The 11,443-nt window shown below is 42.9% G+C and overlaps 1 protein-coding gene across 3 annotated transcripts in view; it reads left to right on the top strand.

Annotated features, from left to right (window-relative positions):
• Positions 1–1,130: 1,130 nt before the first annotated feature.
• The window catches only part of LOC148008529 (E3 ubiquitin-protein ligase APD2-like), a 79,696-nt gene continuing 69,383 nt past the window's right edge, over positions 1,131–11,443 (top strand). Inside the window, exons 1-2 of one of the 3 annotated variants that reach the window (XM_087674196.1) lie at positions 1,135–1,444; positions 1,524–2,136. In XM_087674196.1, the coding sequence (XP_087530322.1) occupies positions 1,956–2,136 (181 nt within the window). In that variant the 5' untranslated portion in view covers positions 1,135–1,444; positions 1,524–1,955. Of the gene's footprint in view, positions 2,137–11,443 lie in introns of all 3 variants that reach the window. The other 2 variants (XM_087674197.1, XM_087674198.1) reach the window with 2 other exon arrangements.

Here is an 11,443-nt window from a genome sequence, read left to right as displayed (position 1 = left end):
GATTTATCTAGAACTTCAATTAACATGAAGTGATTTAACCAAGAAACATTGGAGTACTTGAAGTTGAACAATATCATATGCTCATAAATGAAAAATGCTAAAAGAAAAAAAGAGAGCACATATTGCATGTTAGAGCATTAACCGGGGCTGGTTTTCTTAATTTCTATTGTGCTTATCTTTGATGTTTACAATTGTAAAAATTAAGTCCTTTAAAAAAGGAAGAAAAGACCTACAAAGTGCTACCTAACAACTAGGGGTAAATTGTACCTCTTGACCCTTACACATGATGCACTGTGGTAAAAGGCTACAATCCAACTTTTTATCAACCAACACTTCTCAAATTAGCGAATTGGGTGCACATAAAGTTCATAGTTATTGTTTAGAAATAAATCACTTTCTTAGAAAAGGCAAACGAGATTAAGCCATGTGTTGTGAATTACTAGTCTTAAGAGTGGTAAGGGTTGGGTTGTGCCAATGTCAATAGGGTTAATGAAGGAGTATGGGCTTCCTTGCAATCGCACTAGCATGCAAAGGGCTCATTAATTCGATTGTAACGGGCAACAATAAATGGTGATCATCAAACTATTTCATGCTGGCTTCATTTCATTTGTTGTGGATAGATGCAAAGTAGTTTTCATTCATTAGAACTACAAAACTCTTGCTAAACTTGCGATTTGCTCTTGTGTTAGTAGGGGTGCTGAAACCCTACTCCTCCCACTCTCTACTAGTGCGAGCAAGTGGGAGTGGGGTTGGCAAGTTCCCAATACCCCTACTCCCCCTCGATGCGGCCCAGCTCCAAGACCCTTGAACACACATTTTCCCGATAGTTTTAGGGGGCTACCATAATTCAATCAAAGTGAAGGAATCTTTGCTAACATGTCATGGTGTATATGAAAAAGTTCACTTGCCCTTCACTATGGTGGTGGTGCATGTGGGAGGGCTTTTAAGGATGGGCTAGATGTGCTAACCATTACTTAACAATAAGGGCAATGCTACTACCAATGAACGATGCTTAAAGATAACAAATGATGTGACAAGGATTCATGAGGTTGATTTTCAAATGGAAATAGAATTGCTTCCTGAAGAGTGGGGCCTTGGGGCCTTCTCCTTCCCTTCCCTCCCTCTCTCTCTCTCTCTCTCTAGAGAGACACTCGCCACTACCTCTGTCGCACTCTTCCTTCTTTAAGAAGTTAACACCAGAAGGGACCGGTGTAAATCGCGTGTGCCTCTGCCTTCTCCACCCTCCTCCCGTCTCTTCCATTCGGACAGCTCAGCTCCTCCCCTGTTCAAGGACTTTGCTCCCTTCCATCTCGTTTGAAGTTTCCCTTTTAACAGGCTCTCCTGGCACGAGTCCTTGTCTGTGGGTTCCTCACCCCCGTCTCTCAGAAGCTCACACTCTCGCATCGATCTCTTGAGAACCTCCTCAATTTCGGTATTTCAACAGGTATTGATCAGCACAGTTTCGCTGCATCAACAAAAGAACATTCCAGCCCGTTTGACAACATAAGCATTGTAATCAGCAGGTAGCAGAGCATTGGTGCGTCGCTTCACCAAAGGCAAAAATCCAGCTTGCATGAAAGCAGAACATTGTATTGGCTGCTGCTAGCAGAGCATTGGTGCATGAAGAAAGAGAGCTAAAACCTGTATCAGCAGGTAGCAGAGCATTGGTGCATCAAGAAAGAGAGCTATAATCTAGCTTTTGTGATAACAAATTGTATCAGCAGGTACCAGAGTGTCGGCGCATCGACAAGAAAGCCAACATCCACCTTGAATTCACCATTCCTGGAGCCACAAGGATAGGGGAGTGTGTACACCTGCCCATGAATATTGGTGCTGGCTGATCAGGAGCCATTTGCTCTCAGCTTTTAATTGCAAGTGCAGCCATTTCTTGAACCCCCAGTTCAGTTCTCGGCAGGAGTCAAGGTCATTATGCTCCGAGAAGCTCTATATTGAGAATGAGCATCAAGTGTGATCATCCGGTAACAATGGCTCCTTCCAGTTTTTGTTATCCTGCAACACGAGCGTACGTTATCCACATGAACAGGGTCCGAGCTGTGCAGCGCCGAAGAAGGTCCTGCCCCAGTAGATGGATTTTTGGTACCGTTGGCATACTTTTTTTTGCAACATTGCTAGCTGGTACTTACGTTCCTCCATCTTGTGAAGTTTTTGAATGCTAGCTATCCACGGTACATGCATGAGTCATTGGTATCAGTGTGCAACTTTTTGTGCTGTGTCTGTGCCTTTGAATACTGGCATCATTTCTTTCTTTTTGTGAGGTTTTTGGGGAGAGTTAACTGAGAAATCCAAACTTTCAGTCATCAAGAAACCTGGAAGCAAAATGGACACCGATTCCTTGAGTTTGTGAAGCAATACATGAATTGTGGAACATTTCGGATTTATACAAGGAGTTTTCGCTTGATAGAGATAGTAGAATTCTACAAAAGCATGCCCTCACAGTATCTTTGTTTTCATTTTATATTGTATACTCCAGTACTACTCCCAGTGCTCTAGTATGATGGGCATCCATTTCTAGTCATTATGCAAGTGTAGTGCAAGGATTTCTGGTCTTAGGCTAGTATCTGGTTGATACAACTGTGATGTGTAGCTTTCTGGTCTTAGCCTAGTATCTGCCAGATATGTCTGTGCCGTGTAGCTACCTGCAGTTTGAATCTTTCCCTTTATGCTTCTCTTGTTAATTCTTTTTTGCAGCTGTACTTGAAATGCTTTTCCAAATATATAAATAAAGTACAGATTGCTTGCATGCTGACAAGGGAGTGTGAGGTTTTGGTTTGAGGGTCCTTTGCGGAGGAAGTTTTGATCAAAAGAATTGGATGTTGGATTATCTGCAAGGGCAGAGAATCCGTTATGATCGATCTGTGCTAATAATTGTGAATAGAGTCTAGAGAGCAAGTAATAAATGGTCTTTGAGGTGGTCCACGGAGTTGGTTAATTCAAGAAACACCAAAGTGTGAGGGCTAGTATGGTGTGCTAATGGTTTGAGAGTGCTGTTACATAGGAGCCAAGACAGATTGTAGGTGCATATCCATCTTTCCTCCCGCAAATGTGTTGATTGATTGAATGCCTATAACACTTGCATTGGACCCTGTTAGCTGTAGACTTGATTGCTTTGTGTTGTCAATAAAATTTCATGATAATGCCAGCTACGCACAAACTCTATCAATGCCATGCCATTGATAGATCTAGAAAGGACCTCCTGGTGTTAAGAGTGCAGTGAATGCAGAAGTGTATGACCGGACTGCAAGCAAATGAACATCAGAGAAGAGGGAGAAAGAGAGAAAAGACAGCAGAACGCAGAAATCTGCAGTAGATGAATGCCGAGATGAAGAAGGCAGATGTGTACATGGGCTGTTGAATGTATCCCCAGGAGCAAATGCATAAAATGCTGTGCAATAAATGTGATTGCCACATGGCATCCTATGCAGCTTGTCTGGCCTGCCTGATTGCTCGGAAATGCTGGAAATGATGTGGCGGCTGCCTAGAACTGTCTGACCTGAAAACAAGAAATGCATAATTGTGCTCAAGAGTATTAACTATACAACGATAAACTGCCAATGCCTGTCTAGGGGATGAATAAATCTCTAACACCCCCTCTTAGATCCTAGACGGGGCATAAGGCTTAGGGATCTAGAGTGTTGTCGAAGAACGGCATGAGAAAGAGGCTTCGTAACCAAATGTGCCAAGTTGTCCTCTGTCTTGCAATACACCACATCAATGGTCTCACCTAAGATTTTCTCCCGAATGAAATGGTATTGTATCTTCTCCCGAATGAAATGGTATTGTATCTCAATGTGCTTTGACCTAGCATGGAATATGGGATTCCTTGCCAAAATAATGCAACTCTCATTATCGCAATGATGTGTAGTAGGACCTATCTAAGGATAGCCAAGCTGTCCTAACAATCACCTAAGTTGGACTATCTCACTTGTGGAAGAAGACACTACTCGGTATTGCGACTTTGTAGATAATAGGGCAATAGTAGGCTGCCTCTTGCTACTCTGAGAAACAACACTTGCATCCAAAGTGTTTCAATATCCTGTTGTTGACCTCTTGTGGTCAACATCTCTAGCCCAATCTGAATTTGTCTAGCCCTATGGAACCAAGGCTAAATCTCTGTTACTTGTTGGATAATAAGTACCTAGGTTCTCATAGCAGCCTATCAATGAATTAGCTTGTGTTCACTCATAAATCAATCCGAGTATTAAGGAGCCATATCAATGACTCTATTAACTCCCTGTAGCAGTTAGCATTTGCTGCTGGTGAATCAGTATGGGCCGTGGCCTTCCATTTCGGATCCATGGAAGTAGTGAGAGCTTTATAACCCTCCACCTCAAATGTAGTCAAAAGCTCTTGTACATGTATCATTGTTAGAAGATGTAAGTTCCCTGGAGTGTGCTAAGTCTCATGACCTAGAAAGAAGTGGAGAAAGCCGCTATCCGTTATCTCAATCATCTCATGTAGTGCCTCCTGTCTTGCTTAACATTTTGGGCATGGTTACTTTTCAAAATGAGATCATCCATATAAAGCACGAACAATGCTTTGTTTAGTTGAGGTGTGGATATACAACTAGGGATTAGTAGAAGAATGTTGATATCCTAACTTTACTTGGAGGAATGAGTCTATCTTCTCGTTCTATGCAAGTGGAGCTTCTTTGAGGCCATAAAGGGCTCTCTTCAACCTATACACGTTGCCATTTGATGAGGAAAAGCCAGGAGGCTGCTCAATATAGATTTCCTCTTTCAAATCTGTGTTAAGGGATGCAGAGCTTGTATCGAGCTGATAAATTGCCCATCTCCCATGGTTAGCTAAGGTAAGAACAACCCTAATGGTAACCATTTGAGTTGTAGGTGCAAAGGTATCATAGAAATCCATGCTTGGCTGTTGCGTGAATTCTTTTGCAATGAGTTGTGCCTTGTGCTTATTTAGAGTGTCATCATTGTGCTACTTGGTCTTAAAGACCCACTTGGCTCCAATAGCCTTCCAATGAACGGGCCATGGCACAAGATCCCAAGTGCCATTTTGCTTGATCGCATCCAACTCTTGCTCCATAGCCTTTTTTCAATGCTGTGATTGTAAAGCCTTTTTTACGGAGGTGGGCTTCCTATCTTGCATGGCACAAGACATTAAGCAATAGTTAGTACAAACAAGCTCGTTGGAGTATGGCTAGTTTCTCTAAGATTGCTGTGGGTTATTCTATGGTTGCCACTCCTCAGGAACTCCCTCAATACTTGCATCATGGAATGTATCATGTGTCCAACGAGGAGGTCGATACTCTTCTCACCACTCTGTCTTTATTGAAGTCTCTGGAATATCTATTGGTGCTAGCTCAATGAGTGAATTCGATGGTGAAATAATCTTCATCTCCACAAAGGTTGGAGCCTCATGAGGCATAGGCTCCAAAGGCACCGTCTGAGGCGTCCATTGTCACTTGGATCTCCAAGTACAAGGTGTTTAATATCCCCCTCTATAGCTGGAAACTCCATGAATTGAACATTTCGACTCATGTATACCTCTCGTGAAATGGGATTATAAAGTCTGTATCCTTGGGACCGTGTGTCATTTTGAGATGCTTTAATCTTGTTGATAACATCTGATTAAGCTATTAATCTAATATGCAAGGTTGTTTAGCACATGTGATGCACATCGTAGTTATTTTCATGGTAATAGGCCAAGGACCCCGAGGATGTAGTGGCTGCCAAGGCGAAAGTTGTAATAAGTTACGCCTGGTAGTTACTAGGTGGCACCCGATGTCAAATTTAGCTTAGACCAATTTATTGGTCACTAATGTCAGTGGTGACATTAGAGATTAGGTATTAATTAATGAATTAATGCCGTTCTAAGGGTCAATAGTTGCTTAGGGATACTCGGAAGATATTGGTCTAGCGAATTTAATTATTGGTTGGTTAAATTAATTTTTGAGCACTAGAATAATTATTAATTTAAGTTTCAAAAGTAATATTCTGAAAATGAATTTAATAAGCTGGATAATGTGGCTTTCAAGAAAAAGGAGAAGAAGAAGATGAAGTGGGATGTGGGCTCCTTCGACGAGTCATCATTTGCCTCAGACTCCTACTTTGATCCTCCTACCAAGGAGATGTCCAAGGTGCGGAAAGGATCAGCTTCTTTGGATTGCGGGAATGGATTGATGGCCCCTTCCTCAGCTGTTTTCTAGTGGTGGTGATGACCGCATCCCTCATGACTCTCCAGTGCCAGAGAGGAAGTGTGAGAGGGTGGTGAGATGGGGCACTTGCGCCTCATCTATACATTTATACTGATGCAAAGGATCTAGAGAGGGACTTCCTTGATGCATTGATTGAAGGTTGGCATGTTCAAATCTTGGAGCTAGGATTGACATTCATGTTCATGATGGGTTGTTTATTTGACAGAGAGCGGGCTTGGCTCCTAGTCTTGACCTCACATGAGAAGACACTTTGGTGGTCTTGCCAAAGGTGGAAATCCATGGTCATGTATGTTCCAGAGGCATTGATAGGATGGTCATGTATGCTACTGAGAGACATTGGGACAAACACAGAGATATGCTATCATCTTCTCTATTTTCAAGACCTAGTACAATTGACCTCGACATCAGGTTCTCTCGGAGGCACCTTGGTGGTGACCTGATCACGCAGTGCTTGGGTAATCAGAGTTCTATTTGGTGGTTCTCTGTTGTATGGTTCATGATTCATTCTCATTGTACCATTGTGAAACAAGCCTTCCTTCCGTGGATGGGTGGCAAATCCCTGATTACAACTTACTTACAGCAGCAAACAATAAATGCAAATTTGAAGATACAAATTTACCTACTGATCTTGGACAATGCACACCCTATTGGCCCCAAAATTGGTGCTTCTTTTAGTATTTCTTTAGCTTTATTGAAGAAGAAGTTGATTTACAAATGGATTCTCCCGATCCCCTTCGCAATCCAAACTCCCCTTGCTGTCCAAAGTGACCAGCAAGTCTTCAATCCGATTTGCCCCTTGATTCAGGCACTTAATTTACCTTCACCCACTTCATAGACGATGGAAATGCCCCAAATTCAATGGCTGGCTGGTTCTCCACCTGAATTTAGTTGAAATTCACCTTCAGCCCTAAAAAATCCAAATCTTGGAGCTTCCAAATTTTGGCACGCTTTTCAAGGCTGTTACTAAACCCTAATTTCTGTTGTAAATTAGGGTTTACAGTAGAGAAATTTGCAATTTCTCAACCTTCAAGGGTTCATAGACGATGGAAATGCCTCAAATTTAATGGCTGGCTAGCTCTCTACCTGAATTTAGTTGAAATTCAGCCCTAAAACATCCAAGTCTTGGAGCTTCCAATTTTTGGCACACTTTTCAAGGCTGTTGCTAAACCCTAATTTTCGTTGTAAATTAGGGTTTATAGTAGAGAAATTTTCAATTTCTTAGCCTCCAAGGGTTCAAATGCTGAGATCTTCGGAGCAAGGATGTGAAATGACTGGGAGATGATAGAGAAAGCTGTAGAGAGAGAAAATTCAGAGTTTTGTCGCGAAGAATGACTAAAAATTCAGTCAAATGTAGTTATTGCCCTGCCACAACAGCATTATATGCTGTCGCCTACAGTTGAGACATCCAAATCAGTTCACCTTGTACCTAGATGCAATCGCTCGGTTGTGGAGGGTCCGAAACTGCACTTGCCTCCTAAAAACTCACTCGTGCTTGGCTGCAATGGTTGAAAATAGGTTGGCCATGGCTGCTCACATCAAGTTTGCCAAGTGGCAGCCTTCTCAAATGGTTTTTTCAACATTATCCATCATTAAATATTAATTTTCAGTCTTTAATTATTGGAAATTAATATAATAATTATTTCGGTGCCCAGAAAAATAATCTAACTGGCCAATAATTAAATTGGCTAGGCTTCTTTCACTCCCGAGTCTTTCTGTGCCATCTTTGACCATTAGATCGGCGTTAGGTAGCATTAAAACGCCAGATATCTAGTGTTACCAACTGACACTTATGGCCAAATGAATGACCTAGGCCAATAATTGACACTAGATACCATCAAGTACCTATGCAACATAACTTATAGCAACTTTTGCTTTTGACAACCCATGATTTTCTCGGGTCTTGGGCTCATAAATTTACTCTAACCCTGTTAAGAAAATACCCTAACACAGAAGCATATACAGAAACCGTACGACAAAGCACAGACTGATAAAAAAACATAGTTAGAGTTAGGGTTAGGATAACTCAGAGACAATGAACACAGTAAATAAATGAAATGATATGACTATTAATAATACGTTGCTCATGCAGCAAACACACTATGCAGTGAATGAATATTGAACCTCGAACTGGTGTATCTCAAGGATTAGGGTAGGGGTAATGAGCTGGAGAGTGTGTCGTACTCCGAACGAATCCCGAATTGCGGCAAGGCAGCCTCCGAATGTCGAATACCAGCAAATGCAGCAATGTGAGCTGGATCTGATGCAGACTGCAGTCTAGAGAGAGAGTGTGCAGAAAACATAGGTTGTAGAGGGAGGTAGACAGCAAATGCAGGCAGTGTGGAGGCTAGCGACAGCTAAGAGAGAAAAACTGTCAGGCGCAGCAGGTAGAGAGAGAAAACTGCCAAACGCAGTTGAGGAGAGAGAAAACTGCAGACGACAGCTGATAGGTGAGAGAAAGACTGCAGTGATTGCAGCAAGAGAGAGAGAACTGTTAGGGCGGCAGTTGGGGCGTGCAAACGCAGCAGTTTGCTGACGTGGTTGCATAGTGACAGGAAATGGTCGGAATGGCCCCTCAGCACGTGGAATTGCCGTCCCCGGCACGAATTCGTTGCGGACCGCGTGTTGAATTGGTGGAATGTTCCCTGTCTGAAACGGGACAGGGAACACCATGTGGCACCACTTACCCGCAGCTGGCCGCCCGCTGATCGCGCCTAGATGATCTGCAACCACGTCCCGCTCCCGCTCCATATCGCTTGCGCCCGCTCCAATTCGCTTGCGCCCAGTGCCGCTGCTCCCGCTCCAGGTCGCCTGCGTCCCCCCATTCCGTGCTGCGCTGCAGCCTGTGCCAATCCTAGCCGCCTTCTTTCTCTTCCTTCTTCTTCTTTCTTCTCTTCCTTCTCTTCCTTCTTCTTCTTTCTCTTCTTTCTCCTCCCACCTCCAACCTCTTCCTTCTCTTCCTTCTTCTTCTTTCTCTTCTTTCTCTTTCTTCTCTTCTTCCTTCTACCTTCTCTTCACTTCTCCCTTCTCTTTTTTCTTCTTCCTTGAACCTTCTCCCTTCTCTTCCTTCTTCTCCTCTTCTCTTGAGTCTTCCTTCTTCTCCAAGTTCCAAGTTCTCCTCTTTTCTTCTTCTTCTCCCTTCTCTCCTTTTCCCTTCTCTCTCGACTCTTGAGTGAGTCTTGACTCTTGAGTATTGAGTCTTCTCCCTTCTCTGGAGTCTTCAAATTTTCCTTCTCTCGACTCTTGAGCCTTTAATTTTCAGCCTGAAATGCCTTCATCTTCCCGCCCCGCTCGTCGGGTTGGTGGTCGAGGAAGAAGGTCCGATGATTGGTCATGGTGGGAAGAAGTAAATGTTGACCGCCCATTGAGTGGTGGAGGATCTCGACCATGGACTTGCAAGCTTTGCCCATACAAGTGAACTACTGGAGCAAACAAGGTAATCCATTGAGTCGAGCATTTGTATTTCAAATTTTTATTGATTTTAATTTTTCAAAGTTACTTAAATATTAGAATATGGAATACCAATTGCCACTTGTTCCATTTTAATATTTATGCATAATCAGGTCCGAGATCATCTCCTACATAAGCCAAATTCAGAGGTACAGTTTTGTCCGAATGCGACCTTGGAGAAGCAAAGGGAGCTTCGTGACCATGTAGCAGGTCAACAAGCTTATCTTGCATCTAGACCATGACGTGTTGCAGTTGACCCTGCAACTTTTGTGACACCATCCCCATCATATGTATCTAGGGCAAGGTCAATATTAGGAAGTGCTACCTCCACATCTACTGCAAGCTTTGCATCGGCCATGGCATCAATAGTGCCACATGTTGAACGTAGACAGAGCACACTTGATGCTAGTTGGGATCCCAAGAAGAAGGAAGAGGTGGATACATCAGTGGCACGCTTTTTTTATCCTGACCACATTCAATTTCGTGCAGTCAGGTCAGAGTATTTTAAATTGATGTGCAAGAAGATTGGTGAGTATGGCCCTTCGTATGTACCTCCATTATCAGAGACCTTACGCATGTGGGCTGAAAATGGAGTTTCCTTGATTGTTGATGGTTGGAGTGATACACGCAAGCGATCCATTCATGGTATGGTTGCTTATTCTCGTGGAGAAATGTATGTCACATCTTTACATGATGCGTCGGGGACAGGAAAGTTAGCAGATATACCTGCAGCAGAGTGGGTTACAGGTGTTGAGCTTACTGGCCCAGAGCATGCTGTGGGATTTGTTGCGGATGGAGAGCTCGCAAATAGGGTAGCAGGTGCTATTATCCAAGGATATTATCCGTATATCACAGTTTCATATTATATGGCTCATTGCTTGAATAACCTACTAAAGGATATTGGTAACCTGTCATGGATTGCACCTGCCATAGAGCAAGGAGCTCAAATGGTTAGCTTTGTTTTGAATCACCAGTTTCTTCGCCATCACTTCTCTTTGCGTTCGAAGAAGACACTTTTAAAATACTCTGATACCAGATTTGCCTTTAACTTCTTGATGCTAGGCAGGTTAAGAGAATGCAGTGGCGTCTTGAGGCAGTTATTTCTTAATGATGAGTTTACCTCATTAACATTGGCAGATACTCCTACAGGTATCTTATGCTTAGAGAAAGCAAATAACTCCACTTTTTGGAATGATGTAAAGCGGATAGATGCTATGGTATCACCTATTGTACATTTATTGAGGGTTATGGATGCTATGCAACCTTGCATTGACAAGGTATATGAGGCTATGGATAGGTTGAATGAAAAGTTGTAGGAGTTGGCACCAAATGATGAGGCGTATGAGGAGATACGCCATTTAGTTGTGACGAGGTGAAACTCCTATAGCTCACCCATGCATGCAGCTGCATTTGTTGTGGATCCTGAGTTCCAGGGCAAGGGTCAGGAGAATGACACCGAGGTTATGGATGCATGGAGACTTATATTGTCTTGTCTAGTGCCTGATCATGGCACTAGACGAAAGATCAGAGATCGGCTTTCATGTTATAGGACCTTTCGGGATTCTTTTGGTTGTGGGGATACACAGGAGGATTGCTGTAAGATTGGGGTAGCTTTGTGATGGGAGGACTATGGTTCTGATGGTCTTGAGTTGCAGCAACTAACCATGTGTATTTTGAGTCAGTTAGTTAGCTTTGTGGAGTACATACGCTCACATTGCTTCAAAGAAGAGGAACCATCTTGGTGTGGAGAGGGCAAACGATCTAGTATTCGTTAGTGCTAATTTGAAGATGTTATGT

This window comes from Lygodium microphyllum, unplaced genomic scaffold (assembly GCF_053477565.2).
Source record: "Lygodium microphyllum isolate KBCC unplaced genomic scaffold, Lygodium_microphyllum_v1.1.10 scaffold_127, whole genome shotgun sequence".
Classification (NCBI taxonomy): domain Eukaryota; kingdom Viridiplantae; phylum Streptophyta; class Polypodiopsida; order Schizaeales; family Lygodiaceae; genus Lygodium; species Lygodium microphyllum.
The sequence above is the reverse complement of the archived record's forward strand: the minus strand, read 5'-3'. Positions and strand labels throughout refer to the sequence as shown.